Source organism: Phodopus roborovskii, unplaced genomic scaffold (assembly GCF_943737965.1).
Source record: "Phodopus roborovskii unplaced genomic scaffold, PHOROB, whole genome shotgun sequence".
NCBI lineage: Eukaryota > Metazoa > Chordata > Mammalia > Rodentia > Cricetidae > Phodopus > Phodopus roborovskii.
In genome coordinates this window covers 23559288-23578021 of record NW_026126540.1, presented here as the reverse complement: position 1 = coordinate 23578021, position 18734 = coordinate 23559288, and the positions used below count along the sequence as shown (strand labels likewise).

The following is an 18734-nucleotide window of genomic DNA, read 5'->3' as shown; positions in this document are numbered from 1 at the left end:
TGTTATTTTGAGTTATCATGACTAGTTCCTATTAATGTTATTAAATGTCTTGCAGCCACAAGTATATGGTTATGATGATTTACAGATGCTCCAGACAAGATTTCCATTGGTGAGTATGTGGGATTGAAATTTGGAAAATAACATTAAGTTTTTTTGTTTGTTTGATTTTCAGCATTGGGTTTTACTATGTAGCCTTGGCTGTCCTGGAACTCTCTCCATATACCAAACTGGCCTGAAACTCACAGAGATCCGACTGCCTCTGCGTATGTGCCACCACTGCCTAGCAAAATCATTAAAGTTAATGTTAAAATCAGTTGTAGGTCTTGCTTATAATCCCAGCATGTGAGAAGTGGAGACAGGAAGACCAGGAGTTCAAAGCATGTTACCTATATAGTGAGTTCAAGGCCAGCTTGAACTCCATTAGCTCCTTTCTTTTCTTTCTTTTTTTTTTTTTTTAAGCCAAAAAATTTGATGGTTGGATTCTCAGATGTTTAATCACTGTCAACAAGCCTAGCTTTTTCTTGGTCTCTTTTCTCCCCCATATTCTTTATATTTGTGTATAGATACTGGGAATTGATTTAAATTAAAATATATGCTACATTGCTACAACTCAAATGGATTAATAAAAGTGTTAACATACTTGATATTAACATTAATTTCCTGTTCTGCCTTATATTTTTAAACTGTGTGAGACCCTTAGGATTAACACTAGACTTTATCCATGCTAGGCAGGTACTGTACTGCTAACTATATTCCTACTCTTTCATTTTAATAATGGGGGCATATCTTGCCATGTTTTTTCAGGCTCGCCCCAAACTACTGGACCTTGTATTCTCCTGCCTAAATTTCCTAAGTATTTAGGTCTATTCTCATGTATCACTACTCCTGACTGTTTTGTATTTTGAGTCAGGGTTTTTCTATATAATCCTAGCGGTGTATACAGAGTACTGGAATCAAAGATAATTACCACCACACTCAACTTCCTTGGCTGGCTCGATGCCTTCCTGCCTGGCTGGCTGGCTTCCTTCCTTCCTTCTCTTTTCTTCTCTAGAATCTGTTTTCTTTGTTTCACCTCTTTTTATCTTCTTTACTAAGAAGTTTCCCAGAATCCTTAGAATGGTGTACTTTAAGCTTTTAATGTCTGAGCCGCACAGTTTACAAGAGTAATTGGAACTAATGGAATGATCTAGGCCTCTTATTTTGGCAATAATGTATTTCAGAGCCTTTAGTCTATTAGCTTAGGCTGGTGTTGAACTCCCTTTGGAACTTAAGAAGACCTGAGATTTGACTTGTGCCTCTAGGTAGTTAGATTTCAGGCCTGTGTCAACAGACCCATCTTTTGTGGAGACAGAATCTCACTTGTGTAGACTATGTAGTTCAGTCTGGCCTTGGTGATTGTCCTGCTTCAGCCTCCCAAATCTTCAAATGCAGGAATTATGAGGAGCACCACCACATGCAGCTTTTGTTGATGTTTTTAGATAAGAGGGCTGGATGTGCTGTCACATGCCTTTAATCCCAGCATTCAGTCTAGTAGCCAGGGTTCTATAGCCATGGCTGACCTAGAACTCACTATGTAGACTAGGCTGGTCTCAAACTCTAAAGGTACACCTGCCTCTGCTTCCCTTCCCATGCACCACCTTTTAAAGAAAATATGTGCATGCAGGTGACATAGGAGGATATTGAATGTATCCTGCTTTCCATTCCCACTCACCCACATAACCTCTATTCTAGTGTTACAGGCATGCCCATGATCATACCCATAGGTTTTTACGTGGATGCTGGCAGTCAAAGTAACAAGCACTCTTATCTACTAAGCCAATTTCTCTGTCCCCACACTCAGCTTAAGCACTTCAGTAGGAAGAACCTGTCCCCGGAATTAGAGGATCTGTATAAGATTAAAACTTGTTGGTCCTTCTATACATTGATGTGTACTTCAATAAGCATATCCGTAGACCTTGTCTGACTCTATTCATGGTCAGACAGGGGGGGCAGTATATGCAAGATTAAATGGTGTTCATGTGAGCATTAACCTGTTTAATCAGTACCTAGGTAAATCGCAGTACTCAAACATTTCTCTTGCTTCCTTTCATCTTGTTTTCATGCTGGGGAATGTGTGGAATTTAATCTCTGCTCTTTTATTTTTGTTCTAGGATTACTACAGTATCCCGTTTCCCACACCCACCACTCCACTTACTGGGAGGGATGGTAGCCTGGCCAGCAACCCTTATTCTGGTAGGACTGGGATAGAGCTGAATACAGGGAGATATGTTGGAATTAGAGGTAGAACTTCAATTAGCAAAAAGGGTTCCATAATTAAGGTTTTTAGCAGAAGTGTGGTTTGTTTGTTTGTTTGTTTGTTTGTTTGTTTGTTTGTTTTGGCTAGTCTCCACCTTCCCCAGGAAGTATGATTGAACTGTTCTGCTGTACTCCCCTGTGTCACTTTACCTTATGCACAATGGCAATCTTACTGCTTTGCTAGTCTTTAGGTTCTTGTTTATGCATAACTTATTATTGTATTCTCTTAACTATTGTCCTTCAAGCCCTTGGAGAATTGAGGTGTAGGAAGAGTGGGATGGAATTAAAGGAAACACGTTGGCAGGGGAACATTGGGAAGTTTCATTTTGGGAGACTCTTTACACATTAGAGTATGCATCTAGCCCTTCTTTTCATAGGTGACCTCACCAAGTTTGGCCGTGGGGATGCCTCCTCCCCAGCCCCAGCGACAACCTTGGCCCAACCCCAACAGAACCAGACGCAGACTCACCACACCACGCAGCAGACATTCCTGAACCCGGCGCTGCCTCCTGGCTACAGTTACACCAGCCTGCCATACTACACAGGGGTCCCGGGCCTCCCCAGCACCTTCCAGTATGGGCCTGCTGTATTCCCTGTGAGTAACTGACTGACTATGGTCTCCTTGTTGTGACAGATCCCAATTCTGGACACTATCCTACTGCTTTCAAGGCTAAATGACTCATTAATAAATGAGGATCTACTTGTACCTTTGGCCCATTTTTGGCCTGGAAAGAAAGTATGAGATTTTAATTGGAACAAGGATTACCTGACCTTAGAATTAATCAAACAAGGACTGTTACAGATATATCTATGCTGCTTCCTCCTTTCTCTGCTACCATTGTCTCTTTTTTAATCTACAAACCACTCTTTCTCTCAACTGCTCAGGTCAGTTCTGAAAACATTAGTATGTTAGTTACTTTTCTTTTACTTTAAAATACCATGAATAAAAGCAGCTCACAGATGATAGTTAATTTTTGGCTTTCAGTTTGAGGGGAAGAGTCCATAATGGTGGGGTTCCAGGAGTAGGAAGTAGAGAGAACAGGAAGGTGGGATAGGGCTGCAGACCCTCAAGTCTTATTCTTTCTCCAGTATGACTCCACCTTCTAAAGTTCTGTGGCAACTGGGGAAGTAAGTACTCAAGTACAGGAGCATTTGGAGGACATTTCTCATTCAACCACAGTCAGTCATGATCCCGTTTCACTCTTCAGTCTGTGGCTAGGCCTACCTTAGAATGGCAATCTGCCTAAATAAATGTCTTTGGAGTAGAACAAGTGAGACAGATGCTGTCTGATGCTGTTTCATTCTGTTTCTTCAGGTGGCTCCTACCTCTTCCAAGCAGCATGGTGTGAATGTCAGTGTGAATGCCTCGGCTACCCCTTTCCAACAGCCAAGTGGATATGGGTCTCATGGATACAACACTGGTAAGTTCCCTTTGGCACTTGCTTATGATCTGTGTGGGATATTACTGGATGAGAGAAAGACTTGGTATTTGAAAGTGGGTCAGCAAGGGTAAGCTAACTCTCCACATATTGCTATTGGCTGCCTTAGGAGTCTAAGAACAGTGCCAACAAAGAGCTTGCACTAGGGCATGTATCCACTATTCACAGTAGGAGTGCTCAAAGAGCATGTGTTAGCTAATCTGAGTTTTGGTGAGAAATAGGGCAGGCGCCCAAAGATGTCACAAATGTCAGGGAAAGTGGTAGTGAGGCCTGAGAGTGGAAAAATGCTGATAGAGAAGATCCACTTTCCTAGTTGACAGACTGTATAAGATAGGTTTGGCGTAAGTTTGTTTGTAGCACAATTTTGTTATTTGATTACCCTTTTTTTAATTCCCTAGCTAGAAGACCTACAATATATAGAAAAAAATGAGTAGACATGACCAATTAGAGTGAGATTTGAAATCTTAGATTTCTTCATTTGTATAGCTAGTCTTGCAAAGATCTGCCAGATATCTAATGGCAGAGAAGGAAGTGTAGAGATTTTATGGACACATTTAGCCTAACCCCTAACCCTTGCTTCTCTAACATTGATACTTTACTTTTGGAGGGTGGCGATGAAGAGAAAATTTTTTCAAGGTTTCTTTTTTTTCTTTTCCCTTTTTTTTTTTTTTTTTTTTTTTTTAAATAGGGTTTTAAATTTTGGTTTCTTTTGTTTTTGTCCTTTTGAAACAGGGTCTCTTTTTGTAGCCCTATCTGTCCTGGAATTCAATATGTAGACCAGGTTGACCTGGAATCCACAGTCACTTGTCTGCCTCTGCCTCCCGACTGCTGGGACTAAAGGTGTGCGCCACCACATCTTGTTTTCGAAACAAGGTTTCTCTGTGTAGCTCAGGCTTGCCTCTAATTTGTAGCAATCTTTGCCATTATACCTTGGTCCAGGAGAAAACTGGGAACAATTCTGTGTAAATTTTTTTTTTCTTTTTATGAATTTTAGTTGAATCTGGGAAGGTAATTGCTGTTGTTGCTAATGGGTTGGACTTGAGGGTTATCTTTAAAAGCTTGCATCCTGATTACAGTTATATGGGCTTTAGAGGAACCAACAAGTTCACACTTCTGTGGGCTCTGGATGGGTAAATAACCAAACTTTTCAGTAATTGGAGGACTGAGTTCAGAAGACAAGAAATAGGTTTAGTTATTAATACACAGATGGAGGTTTGAACTGTGACCTTTAAGACTGGGTCATGATATACATTTTAAAAATCTTGAGGAACCTTTGAAATTTAATACCCATACTACTTTCATTGTATAAGGCCTAGCCTAATCTTTGAGTAGAGAAATAGAAACTTTTATTTGGACTGGTTTCATTCCCCAAATTTACTATTAGATTTAATTATTTGTGGTCCAGTTACAAATATTTTAAAGGCTATGTGATTGATGAGAGTTGGAATCTGATTTTGAAACTTAGCTTCTTACCTACTTTAAGATTTCAGAAATCTGCAATAGCAGCTTTTTGAGAATCCCCAGTTCCCAACCCCTAACAGAGGGCTCTTTTCATTCTGTTCCTCATCAACCTCTAAATTCATTTATTTTTATGTATTTGATTCCTTTTAGGAAGAAAATATCCACCCCCTTACAAGCATTTCTGGACGGCTGAAAGCTAATTTGGCCCAAGCCTGGGGGCTGTATTTTGTGTGTGTATATAAATTTGCACTGAAGTCTTGTTTCAGAAACCAGACCACTGAGGAGAGCCTGCTGAGCTGAGGCCATGGCCTGCGTAGCTTGGGGAAATGAGTTGGTGGATACCTTCTGGGCTTTTGAACTTGCCCCTCCCCTACCCTCTCCCCCATGTGTCTGACCCTGTCTTACCCATTTCGTTCGAGCGGTGCAGCACCTCCGAAGCATCAATGCACACACCTGCTGTTGCTTTTGATTTCTGGAAGGCATGTAGTTCCAACTTGTAACAAAAATATTTGTAGTCTTCAATAAACTGTGGTATTTCTTTAGCTAACTCTGCGTTCTTTCCGTGCATGTCTTTCTGGACACTAGGAGCCAATGCTGTATTGTGGATAAAGGGTGGAGGGTGGTCTTTTCAGTCAATCCCCCAATATAGCCAAAGAGCTGTTAGTGTTTCAGTATAGTTGTTTTTAAGTTGGGGGAGGTAAAACAGCCTGTTTCCAGCCAATTGATTGGTTGGTAAAGTTATAAATAAACAAAAACAACAAAACTGATTTCCCATGCTTTTATGTCTTTACTTTTTCATGTAGATCATCCCCTTGCCTCTGACATGGGCTCAGGGGAAAGGGCAAGAAGTTAGTGTCACATCATGGTGAAAGGTGAAAGAGATGGTGTTCAAAGCTGTTGTTAGGGAAGTATTATCCAAGGCTTAATTTCTACATCCGGTTCTCAAAGTCTGACTGGCTGATGAATATCTGATCAGGTCATTAGTAATCACTTAGTTGGTGACTGGGGCTTTGTGGAAACTGCTAGCCTGGAACATTGTTCATGGTCTTTTGATGGCTTCTCAGAGATGGTGAATTATTAGTAATTTTTTACTTGTGAATGTAGCCAAAGATATGTGAGAGATGTTTGGTCAGACTCCTGGTGGAAAATTTCCATGCACTCACTAACCAGAACACCATCAGCCACTGGTGTATATCATAAATTTAAACAATTGGCCCACCACCCTTGCTTAATTGGAAACCAGATATTCAGCTTTCCTTGTATAGTTCCTACCACTCTGGTTCTATAGAATCTAACCAATTTTCCAAGCTGCTGTCATGCTAAGTAAGGGAAATGGGTTCTTGTTTGGTCTACCTACCACCTACATTGTTTTGTAATGATTTGTATCACTGTTGGGAAGTTGGGGTAGGCAGGACATATGTGATGGGCAAGAGAGCAAAACTTTAGTATAAGGATCTCTGGAATAGTGAAAAGAAGAGAACCAAAGTCTTGCTATTTTTTAGGTTTTCTAATACTTACATAGAAGCTATTATAACTACTATATGGGATTCTTTTTTCTTCCACTTCTTGTTCTATCTTCTATATAATTAAAACCTGAACTAATGTAAGAATCAGGTAGGATCTTGCTAGAACTAAGTTTCTCCTTACCACTCAGCTTGGATCCAGTTAGTAATTTCTCCCACCCGGTGTAAATACTGTAACTTCTCTTTGTAGAAGGTAACCAAGTAAGCTATACACACTTACCTATTAAAGATAACTCATTGTCTCTTTGGTTTTTTTCTTGAAAATAATTCTGTGTACTGGTTCATCTCCCTTCCTCATCAGACCTCACTACCTTTAGGCCTTTTAACCATAACTGAACTTAAAGTTGTGCCTGTTACTCATTGTTCTGTCAGATAGGCATCTGGAATCTAAAAAGAGAAAAAAGGAAAATCTCTGCTGCCTCCAGAAGAGTTTGATGTATTCCCTTTGTTTACTCTGCCTTCCAAGTATGCAGTTAAGACTTTGGAGATGGGACAGTAGTTTTTTTTCTTGTTTTGTTTCTGTGATTCAGCTTTTTCTCCCTTAGAATTGCATTTGTTCCTTTCGAAGGGCACTCTCTGGGCTTGGGATGTGGTAGGGTTTAACAGTTAATTTCCCCCCCCCCCCTTGGTGCTAGAGCTCAAACCCTGGTCCTTGTGCTGGCTAGAAAAGCACTTAATCACTGTTTAAATCTTTACCCCTTAAAGAAAACCAACCAATTCTATTGGAAGATTGTGAACTTAACTCCTAAAGCCTGCCTTTGTTTTAGTCATTGGTTAGGTGAATTTGAGTTCTAGAATTGGTATGGAGACTGCTGTTGAATTGTGAGTGAATGGAGGATTCCTTGTGATTTTTATCAGTATATTCTTTAAAAAAAAAAAAAAGGCAAAACAAAGTTCCATCGGTATGTTCCTGAAATAAAAGAATAATGTACCTCTGGAGGCAAGAATCTAAAAGTATAGGCATGTAGTTTTTCTGGTCTCCTTTTTATCTTTACAGGAACTAATAATGTCTTTTTTTTCATAAATTGTGAATTAAATTCCTAATTAAATTATTTTTCACATTTTTATTTAAAATCTCTAGTGAGACGCTAGATTATCTCATGGCTTTTCTTGTCTTCCGATTTATTGACCAATACCTTCAGGAAGAAAGAATGTCGTATGTTTATTTTAGTTTGAGAACAAATGGATTATACTACTACAGGCTAAAACTGGTGGTAGGGAACTTTTCAACAAGAAACAAGTTAGGTATGGGTTAACTTATTTTGTGGACATTGCTTTTGTGTTCCATGTAGGTTGAAAGACTACCCTTTACTATGTCCTCCCTATCCCCCACTAAAATTATAAAGCTAGAAATTCATCTTGTGTTAGTCCTTTAAGTCACAAAGATATAAGACTAGAATCCCTTCCATCAGAGAAGTGAGGATAAGTGAACAGAGGCTCTGAGAGTTAAGCACTCTGGGGACTCCATTGGACTGTTTCTAATACTTAACAGTGTGGTGTTAAGCATTTTGAGCCCCAAAGTGTCTTGTAGAACCGAAAGAGCCAGATTACCCACATCTTAAAAGGCATAACTTCGTGGAGTTTGGGTAGACTGCTTCACAGTGGACAGTAAATGTATAATATCCTGCTTTGAAATCATGCTACTGAGACTTTGTTCATATCGTCTTGCTCCCTCAAAAAGAAGTTCTATACAGAAAGGGCAAAAGAACTCTTAGGTAGCATTCATGCCATGAATTCTGACAACAGAATTGACTTAAAGGTGGAAGAAAACATACCAAAATTCCTTTGCAGTGCCATAGCTAGAAAGGCTGCAGACATCACAACCTAGGAACAGAGACTAGGCTGATAACAGACAGCTAATCCTCTCTGTTTCCTCCTCCCCTAGGTGTATCAGTCACCTCCAGTAACACGGGCGTGCCAGATATCTCGGGTTCTGTGTACTCCAAAACCCAGGTAGGTGCCTGATCTGGATGGAAGTAGAAAGATGGATATGGAGGTGGAGTTAGAACAGCCCTTGGGAGGCATTAGACCAATGCTACCTTTTCTAAGTGATTTGTCTCTTCTAGGCTTCAGTTTCTCTAGGACTCTAAATTTTGCCCTCTGGGGGGGGGGGGAGGAGAAAATGAGAAATGTCATAGGAAGGTCAAGTGTCATAAATTGTATGGTGATGTCGTTTGCAATGGTCTTGGCCCCTTGACCTACCCACTTACTTCCATTTTCATAACTTTGCAAGAGACTAAATATGGAAATGGAAACTAATTAGTTTCATTTCTTGTAAGTCTATAACCAAGAGTGGAAATGAAGTGAGCTATTTGTTACTGAGTTATCTATAGGTATGTCTGTTGTCATTTTTATGTCCTAGCACCTCCCAAACACAAAATATCTCATTTTGTTTATTCATTTGTTCTGAAACAACAGAGGCAGGAATGCCCAGACTAGTGAGCAAATTTCCCTGTAGTCACATGAAATATACAATTTTTTATTTTATTTATTTTGAGGAAGCGTTTCATTATGTATTCCTGGCTGAACTGGAACTCACTTTGTAGACTAGGCTAGTCTCAAATTTCAGAGAATCTACCTGCTTCCCAAGTGATTGGGATTAAAAGTGTGTACCATCATGCTTGACCAAATAAGATTTTTATGGGGTCCTTTGACAGTCATCTTCCTGCTTGATGCTTTTAACAAGAAGTCAGCAGTATCTTTTTGTTTTGGTTTAGTTTAGTTTGGTCTTTTGAGACAGGGTTTAGTTATGTAATCTTGACTGTCCTGGAACTCCCTTTGTAAACCAGGCTTACCTCAAACTGACAGAGATCCTCCTGCTTCTACCTCCTGAGTGCTGGGATTAAAGGCGTGCACCACCACCAGCCTTACTCTTTAATTTATGAGGAAAACTGAGGCTGAGTGGTTAATTTGCCTAGGATTATGGAGCTGTGAAAAGGCAGAGCTAGGAACTAAGACTTTTGAATGTTTGACTTGAGATGTGTGACATTGTTTCTGATCATGCTGCTTTCTGAGGATAGGGGTATTTGGGCTCAGAGAGTCCTAAGATCTTCTGATGATCCTTTTACTCTTTCCTCCTGTTTTCCTGGGATAGCAGTCCTTTGAGAAACAAGGGTTCCATTCCGGTACTCCTGCTGCCTCCTTCAACTTGCCTTCAGCCCTAGGAAGTGGAGGGCCCATCAATCCAGCCACAGCTGCTGCCTACCCACCTGCCCCCTTTATGCATATTCTGACCCCCCATCAGCAGCCACATTCTCAGATCCTTCACCATCACCTGCAGCAGGATGGCCAGGTAATAGCCCTTCCCCCCTCTCTCCTTTCCCTTCCTCTTCCTTCCTATCCCTTAAAACTGCCTTCCCTTTTCCTTTTCTTAACCTTCCTTCCCACCACCTTCACCCAGCCCTCACCAGTGCCAGCCAGGGTCACACAGCACATACAGACACAAGCGCACATAACATGAGCAGTTGGCAAAGGAAACATGAGAGAATGGGCCAGATTGAAACCCTTTTGCCCAGTTCCTTTGGTACCTTTCTCCTCACCTCCCGTGGCACAGTTGTCCTCATCCTGTCAGACCTGGGTCACACCTTCCCTTTTAACCTCTCCCAGCCTTCTCCCTTCCCTGACATTATAGCTTTCCCTTCTAACAGTGGAGTTCTATTGTCAAAAGTTTGTCCCTTTATTTTCCATATATCCTGGTTCTGCCTCAGCTACCATATTTGCAGATGATTCTCTGTTGCCAGCGCCAGCAGGAGGAGCAGGTAATGAAACTGAATGATAATATGCTTAAACCAACTTCTTTTTAGTCCCCATTTTACCTCCACAGCCTCATATAACTTGAGAAGCCTACCCAATCACAAATCGGGATACACAAACAGAAACACTATGCTAAACTCTCTGGCCTCCCCATCCTGTCTCTTCCTTCCCCCTTCAACACCCTCTTTATCTTTCTACCCTTCCCCTACTCTGAACACTTGGTTACCACAATGGAAAAGATTCTTGGGGAAGCATCTGGAGCCTGATGCCTCAGATCTTTCCTACTTTGTTTGAATTGGTTTCACATTAATTAATATGTGGTGGTGGGTGGATCTGAAGGGTGGTAAAAATGAGACCACTTAAGAGCTGCAACATAGGTGGCTGGGCTACTTGCTCTCAAAGATAGCTTTCCATATTGAGGCATTCTCTGAGGTGAGTGAGAATGTAAACATCTTGTGATCACTCACTTCAAAAAGGCCAGAATCCTCATAGTTGCCTTTTTTCCTTCTTCTTTTTTTTTCTTTAAGATCAGGGCAGTGGGTAGTGGGGAAGACAACTGAACAGGAATAGAATCAACTCACCATCTTATATCCAAAGTTTTCTTGTCCACTTTTCATTTTTCTCTATTTTAAGGTTAAAAAAAAATGCTGCCTTGTAAAAGAGGCTATGTAGACTGAATTTTCTGTGCTTGAAAAGTAAACTTCATAGTAGATTCTAAGTAAAGGAAATGAGAGAGCATTAACTATTTTACACATTTCCACTTGAAGATGTTACAGATTGGTCCCACTAACTAGACACCTTTTTCCTCCCCCATAACCCTCCCATTCCCCTGCAGACGGGCAGCGGGCAACGTAGCCAGACCAGCTCCATCCCGCAGAAGCCCCAGACCAACAAGTCTGCCTACAACAGCTACAGCTGGGGGGCCAACTGAGGCCCTGACCCTCTTCTCCCGGTCCCATCTTCTGAGAGGGCTTCTCAGCCTGGAAACTATGGAAACAGCATCAAAGAGAGAAAAGAATGTGGGGCGATTCCGCTGCTCCACACCCCCAGCGGCCCATCCCACACCTCAGCTTCATGTCTGTCCCATTCCTATACCATCCCACCCTGTTGTATGTATTATAGGATTTGTATTTTCTCCCTGCCCCCTTTTCCTCTTTGCATTCAAGATTATGAAACTTTGCTGTGGGCCCTGCCTTTCCTTCACTTCTTCCTGTTCACCCTGGTGGTGTATGGGTGAGGTGGGGAGGTGAACCCCACCCCCAAATATATATCAGCCCGACAGCCCTAAGTCTCCTCCTTTATTATTAGGAAAACCAAACAACACACACAAAAAAATGGCGTCATAAATATGAACAGCATTGTCATATGAATTAGTTGAAGTGGTTTTTTTTTTGTACTGTGTCCTCAAATTTAATGGATTGTGTCTTGTATATATATATACATATATATATGTAAAAAAAAAAAAAAGGTGAAAAAAAAACCAAACCTCTACCTTCAGCCTCTGCCCATTCTTGCTCCGTCTAGGATATCCTCACTCTCGTCGATGACCAGCTTGGTGAATAAGTATTACCGTACCAACTGGGCCTCTTCTAGCAGGCTCGAAGGCTGTGGAATAAAGTGAAATCTTTGCCCTTTAAGAACTCTCACCTTAATGTGCTAATATTTTGCCCTTAAGGGGATTCCCTTTCACAACCCCTGACTGGAAAGAACCACTACAAAACATTTCTTCTAGAAACTGCCTAATCTACATCGTTTCGGGAAGTGAAGGGGGAAGGAGTACAGATAGTTAAAAGAAAAAGAACTGGGAATATAAGCACGATTTAAGGGATTTTTGAAGTCTGAAGCTAACTGTTGGCTGGCAGAACTAAAGCTCAAGAACATTTCCCTTTATAGAAGTACCCTACAGTAGTTTTTGTTGTCTGAGTTTTGTTTTTGAGACAGTCTTATTTTATGACCCTGGGTGGCCTGTAACTTGGTATGGAGACCAAGCTGGTCATAAATTCAGAGGTCTGCCTGCCTCTGCCTCTTGGGTGCGGATGTTAAAGGTTCTCAACACCATACCCTGCCTTGCCTACTTTATGTGGCCTTAGAAATGCCCGATTTCTGGGAAAGGGGTGGATAATGTTAAGCAAGACCTGGGGTGAGGCGTGTTGTGGTTAAAAAAAAAAAAAAAAAGTTTTCAACCTAAATTGCTTGGGAAGGGAATTTTGTTTTTCTTTTGAAGAGCCTGAGACTTACCGTATTGCCAAGGATTCAAGAAATTCGGCTTCAGACTTCCCAAACTGCAAGTATGGCTTGGGTGGGGAGGGTGTGTCAAGGTCTCAAGTAGCTCATGCTGGCATGGAACTCATTGTGTAGACTGGCCTCATACAGGTCCATCAGTCTCTGCCTCTGGAGCGTAGAGATTAAAGGCCTACACTACCGAATCTCGTAACTACACCGTCTTTGTTCCTTTCCAGGACGTTTCTGTAGTTTCTCTTCCCTGCCTAGTATAAATCTTACCTTGTTGGTAGTAGTTGTTTTAAAAGTTTAAAAGAGCAGCTAGGTGTGGTGGCAACAACGGTCGCAGAGGCAGATCTCTGTGTTTGAGACATGCCTGGTCTATAGAGTTCCAGGACAGCCTTGGCTGCACAAACCGTGTGTCGAATAAACACGTTTAAAAGAATTTTTATGGCCAGAACTAACTCCCTAATAGCTGAGGAGACTCCTAGCATCTTCTGTCTTTATTCAGCAGTAAGGAATCCGCCCTGTAAGGAGCTTAGTAAAACACTACTCAACCTGTAGTGTGTGGGACGTCACATCTGTCTAGAAACAAACACAAAGAGTGGGGGCTTTTTCTGAGCCCGGGTCGAGGCAGGGCTCGGGATAGGCCGCTCCCTCTGGCGGCTTACTTGGAACCATCCAGAGAGTAACGGAAACACCCGTTGGGGACTGGCAAATGGGCGGGAAAGAGAATCACCTAGAAGGGGTGTGATCTTGGACACTAGGATTCTGGAAGCCTACCCTCACTCAAAACTGAAAGGTAGCTTATAAGCTTCGCGTCCGAGGAGCGCCGTCAACCCCGCCTCTTCCTTCCTCCTCCGGGTTACAGCCTTTTTACGACAATGCCGCGCTGCACACTTGCTTTCCGGCAGCGAATGCTGAACCCTGGCTATATCTGACAGGGTAGCACAAGCTGAAGGTCCACTGGTCCTCATGTCCTGCAGAAGTTTAAAGTTTCTAGGGCATCTACGGGAATGAGCTTCTTTGACCTTTTCCGGGGCTTTTTCGGCTTTCGTGGACCTCGGAGGTGAGCGTAGTTCTGTGCTGAACATGAGGAAGCTGTGTTCTTTGGGGACGCTTGATCCCTTCACCGTATTTTTGGAAAGCTTTCTCCCCCGCCCCCTTCAACTCCTGCTGAGAGGATAGGAATCTCAACTTTGAGTGCTCACCCCGCCACAGTAACCAAAGCTGTGTGAAGAGAGAAACAGTACCTTTCTCCAGAGTGGGGTGATGCAACAGGGACCTGGGCGGAGAGACAATGGGGGTCTGGGGAAGAGGACAATGAACAAGTGAGCAGGACCTTAACGGGGCAATTAGGAGTGGGCAGTGAGACACTGAAGAAAAGGCAGGGGAGGCGTTGGAAGGTGTCGGGAGGTTGTGGGCTCTAATTAGAAACAATACAAAATCCTAATAGAGCCAGGAGCTTTGTTTTGGCTTGGAAGTCAGCCCTCCAGTTTTCTTCAGCTGCTTAGACCCCTGCCTTTTGTCCCATTTTACTGGCCTTGGGTTGATTTTATTGCTTAGACAGTGCTGAAATCTTGGTGGCTTATCTGCCTCCACCCTCAGCCACAGAGATCCCTTTTTTGGAGGGATGACTCGAGATGATGACGATGATGATGACGACGAAGAGGAGGAAGACAGAGGCACATGGGGCCGAGGGAGCTATAGGTTTGATGGTTTTCAGCCTCCGGAGGAATTCGGTTTCAGCTTCAGCCCAGAAGGAGGGATGCGATTCCACGACAACTTTGGCTTTGATGATCTAGTACGAGATTTCAATAGCATCTTCAGCGAAATGGGGGCCTGGACATTGCCTTCCCACTCTCCTGGTATGTAAATTTCCCTGAGGGAGAATATTGGGTTAGTGGACGAAATATGGACCTTGCAGATTAGTTGGGGATGGATAGTATGCAAAAGCTGATTTCAAAAAGATTTAATGTGTCTCAAGCCCTTCCCTATATCAGTATAACCTGCCAACTTTTTACAGAACTTCCAGGTCCTGAGTCAGAAACACCTAGTGAGAGACTGCGGGAAGGGCAGACATTGCGGGACTCAATGCTTAAGTACCCAGACAGCCACCAACCCAGGATCTTTGAGGGGGTCTTGGAAAGTCCTGCAAGACCTGAAGCCTCCAAATCAGCTCCAGATTGGAGGTCTCAAGGACCTTTCCATCGGGTGAGTACTCTGCACCCAAAGTGCAGTGACTAGAATCCTTCCTGGAATTTCTTAGAGTTGAGTTGGAATTCTAGCTCCTGTAATTAGTGCAGTTGTCTAGATTTTCCTTGTTGGACTTTTTGTTTTGAGACTTGGAATCCACTATGTAGACCAGACTGGCCTCGGATTTAGAGATCTGCCTGTCTCTGCTTCAGGGATAAAATGTGGCAGCACACCTAGCCTAAGGTTTATTTATTTCCTTTTTTATGAGGGAGTGTTTTGCCAGCTTTCATGTCTTTGTGCCACATGTGACCTCATGCAGTACAGGAGCATAGAGTACAAAAGGGAAATGGGAATAATCTACTTCTTTTTTCTTTTTTGAGACAGGGTTCCTCTGTGGCTTTTGTGCCTGTCCTAGAACTAGCTCTGTAGACCTCAGATGTCCTCAGACTCAGAGATCTGCCTGTCTCTGCATCCCGACTGCTGGGATTAAAGGCATGTGCCACCACCGCCCAGCTAGTTTCAATTTTTGATTAAGAAAGGATCTTGAGGGCCGGTGGTGGTGGCGGCGGCGGCGGCGGCGGCGGCGGCGGCGGCGGCGGTGGTGGCGGTGGCAGCAGCGCACAACTTTAGTCCCAGCACTTGGGAGGCAGAGGCAGGCAGATCTCTGTGAGTTGAAGCCAGCCTGGTCTACACAGTAATGGGAGATGTCATTCTATATATATTTTTCTCTTATGGGTTAATGAATAAAGCACTGTTGGCCAATAGGAAAGCAAGATAGATGGGACTAGGAGACAGGAGAGAGGAAGTAGTTCTAAGACGCCAGCCCCTCTCTTTGGTAAGATATGACCATGAGGAAATACTTAGATTAATAGAAATGGGTTAATATTAAAGACAGAACCAGCCGATAAGAAACTAATATGGCGTCTCTGCATGTTATTTGGGGCTGGCAAGGCGACAGAGGGAACAGACCAGCAGAAAAAACTACTCATAACAACACAGAGAAACCCTGTCTCAAAAAAACAAACAAAAAAGGGGCCTTGGGGCTGGGCAAGGTGTTGCCCACCTTTAATCCCAGCACTCCTGAGGCAGAAGCAAGCTTATTTCTGTGAGCTAAAGGCCAACCTAGTCTACATAGAAAAATTCTGCCTCAAACACACACACACCAAGAAAAAAGAAAAAAAAAAAAAAAAGAAAAAAAAAAAAAGGAAGAAAGGATCTTGAGCAGGGCATGGTGGTATACACCTTCAATCCTAGCACTAGGGAGGCAGAGGTAAGCAGGTCTCTGTCAGTTTGAGGCCAGCCTGGTTTATAGAGTGAGTTCCAGGGTGAGAAACCCTGTCTTGAAAAAACCAATATTGAAGATGAAGGAAAGTATTTTAGGAAGCCTATTTGGTAGAAGTCCATATGAGTCTACAGAAGGTCTGAACATAAGCTGCCCAAATGGAAGTATTTCAGGGCTTTGGAACTTAGGAGGAGGAGTCTGGGGTCTCTGACCCTACATGTTTCAGATTGGAAGGTGTCTTTTTACCAACTATGTGTGGCTTCTTCTACAGTTGGATGATATATGGCCTGTGACTCCCCATTCTAGAGCCAGAGAGGACAATGGTGAGTGTAGAGGGAGGGCACATTTACCATGTCATTCTCTAAAGTTCTCTCAGAAGTTTCTTCCTCACACACTTGTCCTATTTTCTTCCTTCCACTCTCTTCTGGCTTTTTTCTCTCTGCCATTCCAGATCTTGACTCCCAGGTTTCCCAGGAAGGTCTCGGTCCACTTCTTCAACCCCAACCCAAACCCTACTTCAAGAGCATCTCTGTGACCAAGATCACTAAGCCAGACGGGGTAAGTTAAGAGAGAAGAGTTAAACTGGCCAGAGAATGCTCTGGAAAGAGGGGCTTGTGTAAGAAAACTTCTCCTTGCAGGTAGTGGAGGAGCACCGCACTGTGGTGGACAGTGAGGGACGGAGAGAGACCACAGTGACCCATCAGGAAGCACATGAAAGTTCCAGAAATGGTGAGTCAGGAGTAACTCAGAGAGCCACCTCTGCCTCCTTGGAGACGGATATGCCTACCTATTGATATTTCCCTGTCTTGTTCAGTTGTCAGTGTTTGACTTTCTTCCTTAGATCCAGTCTCGGAAAGATCTTCAGCTCTGGATGACCCCTTTTCCCTCCTGGATTTGCTTCTAGGACGTTGGTTTCGATCCCGGTAGCTTTGTAAACCTTCAGAAACCTTCAAGTCGTTTCCACTCCCTTCCTGTTGCCCATTGCCAATAAGCTTAGCTTTTTGTGTCATCCTAAGGGTCTTGAGTGTGTGAAACAATTAATTGAGTTTATGCCAGTCTATCATTCGTCAAACTGATCAATAAAGCCTTTATTTATGCTAAAGGTCTTGGTCTTGATTTTTGTCAAGGTTCTTCTGCTTTCCATACCTATCCAGGGCTTTCAAAATGATGTTGGCTTATAGCTTTATATTGTGTGTGTACACCAGGGGTGGTATGCACATGTAGAGGTCAGGACAGCATGTAGGGGTCAGTTCTCTCCACAGTGTACTTCCCATTCAAGTTCTCAGGCTTGACAGCAGATAGTTTTACCCACTAAGGTGTTTCTCCAGCCCTTCATTATTATTTTTAAAGTATTTTTTCCATTTCCAAAACAAGATGTAATAAACGACAATTAGACACAAGAAGAAAATTATATTCTTACTAAGGAAATGACTAGAGATAATTCCAGTTACATTTCTAGAAAAACATATTTCAGATTGCCAAAAGGTATTTTATGAAAGTAAGATAACTGCTTTCCTAAGTATAAGACTACTGACTGGATAATTCATGAGATAACTTGCATTCCATGGGCAAATAGGCTTTTGCAAGACAGCGTCTCACTATGTTGTTTCTGGTTGTCCTGGAGTTCCCTGTGTAGACCAGGTTGGCTTTGAACTCGAGATCTTCTGCCTCCTGAGTGCTGGGATCAAAGCCTTTTTATTTCTTTATTATGTAATTTATTATTTCTTTATCTTTATTTCCATGTAATTATTTGTTTTAATTAATATTAGAAAAATATAACTAGCAAAAAATAGGTATTTTTTTTAAAAGATCGTTTTAGTTAAGTCTAAGTTTTTCTTTTCTTTTTAAATTGTTTTTGAAATAGGGTCTGACTATGAACTATAGCCCAGCCATCCTAGAACTCTATCATCCCAGGACAGTCAGGGCTACATTGAGAAACTGTCTCAAAAAACCATAACAAAACAAAAGGTATAACAGTCAAGGACAAGAAAATAGTAGTTTTTTTTTTTAAAAAAAAATCTATTAAGGGTTAGGAGAGATGGTAGTGCCTGCCTATAGTCCCATCAGACCTCTGAAGCCAGTATGGGCTACAGAGTGAGCTCCAGGACTGCCAGGATTATGCAGAGAAACCCTGGTACAAACAAAATCTTTTTTTTTTTTTTTTTTTTTTTTTTTTTTTTTTTTTGTTATTGTTCTCATATTTTTTTGGTTGGTAAAGCTTTCTGTTTTTCTTACTATAACCAAAGTTATCTTTGGGTATTAAACTCTTTGGTTAGTGTTCATTGTTTTTTAAATCTCATCTAAACCAGAATTAAAATGGTACTCTTAAGATGATGTTGTTTTGAATGTATCACAAGAGCTGGGCAGTGGTGGCATAGGCCTTTGAGATATGAACCTTGAACCTGAACCATATTTCCTGACCTGATATAATTTTCATACTTGTACTTTTTATTTTTAGGTTTTTGAATTCTGGGTTTGATCTTTATATATGACATAAATCTAGAAAAAGGTTCATTTTATTTTATGTATATAGGTTATTTTGACCGCATGTATGTATGTGCGCCA

The 18734-nt window shown here is 42.1% G+C and overlaps 2 protein-coding genes, 1 long non-coding RNA gene and 1 other non-coding gene across 33 annotated transcripts in view; 3 read left to right on the top strand and 1 right to left on the bottom strand.

Moving 5' to 3' along the window:
* The window catches only part of Ubap2l (ubiquitin associated protein 2 like), a 54434-nt gene extending 42317 nt beyond the window's left edge, over positions 1–12117 (top strand). For 7 of the 29 annotated variants that reach the window (XM_051198966.1, XM_051198974.1, XM_051198977.1 and 4 more), the window contains 8 exons: positions 56–109; positions 2151–2232; positions 2673–2890; positions 3611–3716; positions 8604–8671; positions 9813–10010; positions 10426–10476; positions 11307–11841. In XM_051198966.1, coding sequence (XP_051054923.1) covers positions 56–109; positions 2151–2232; positions 2673–2890; positions 3611–3716; positions 8604–8671; positions 9813–10010; positions 10426–10476; positions 11307–11402 — 873 coding nt within the window. In that variant the 3' untranslated portion in view covers positions 11403–11841. Of the gene's footprint in view, positions 1–55; positions 110–2150; positions 2233–2672; positions 2891–3610; positions 3717–4466; positions 4575–5345; positions 5743–8603; positions 8672–9812; positions 10011–10425; positions 10477–11306; positions 11842–11995 lie in introns of those variants that run through there. The other 22 variants (XM_051198982.1, XM_051198975.1, XM_051198980.1 and 19 more) reach the window with 9 other exon arrangements.
* Positions 1939–2073, top strand: LOC127233166 (small nucleolar RNA SNORA58). The gene has a single exon (XR_007835467.1). It is a non-coding gene; the product is annotated as a small nucleolar RNA SNORA58 (small nucleolar RNA).
* LOC127232758 (uncharacterized) lies at positions 5654–13544 on the bottom strand. 2 transcript variants are annotated; one of them, XR_007835428.1, is made up of 4 exons: positions 13475–13544; positions 11964–12076; positions 11053–11185; positions 5654–5789 (listed from the first exon to the last, which is right to left on the bottom strand). It is a non-coding gene; the product is annotated as an uncharacterized LOC127232758 (long non-coding RNA). The 2 variants fall into 2 exon arrangements; XR_007835427.1 differs by having other exon boundaries at positions 13431–13518.
* Positions 13545–13552: 8 nt separating this feature from the next.
* Hax1 (HCLS1 associated protein X-1) lies at positions 13553–17271 on the top strand. The gene is made up of 7 exons (XM_051198995.1): positions 13553–13760; positions 14300–14559; positions 14718–14905; positions 16441–16492; positions 16621–16727; positions 16808–16898; positions 17011–17271. The coding sequence occupies exons 1-7, from the start codon at positions 13708–13710 to the stop codon at positions 17094–17096; spliced, it is 837 nt and encodes a 278-aa protein (XP_051054952.1). The 5' UTR covers positions 13553–13707; the 3' UTR covers positions 17097–17271.
* Positions 17272–18734: the final 1463 nt, after the last annotated feature.

Excerpts from the sequence above, each read along its gene's own strand:
- Hax1 (XM_051198995.1), top strand. The coding sequence starts at position 13,708 with ATGAGCTTCTTTGACCTTTTCCGGGGCTTTTTCGGCTTTCGTGGACCT. Across the intron at positions 13,761-14,299 it reads GGCTTTCGTGGACCTCGGAG|CCACAGAGATCCCTTTTTTG; the intron begins GTGAGCGTAGTT and ends CTCCACCCTCAG. Across the intron at positions 16,493-16,620 it reads TAGAGCCAGAGAGGACAATG|ATCTTGACTCCCAGGTTTCC; the intron begins GTGAGTGTAGAG and ends CTGCCATTCCAG.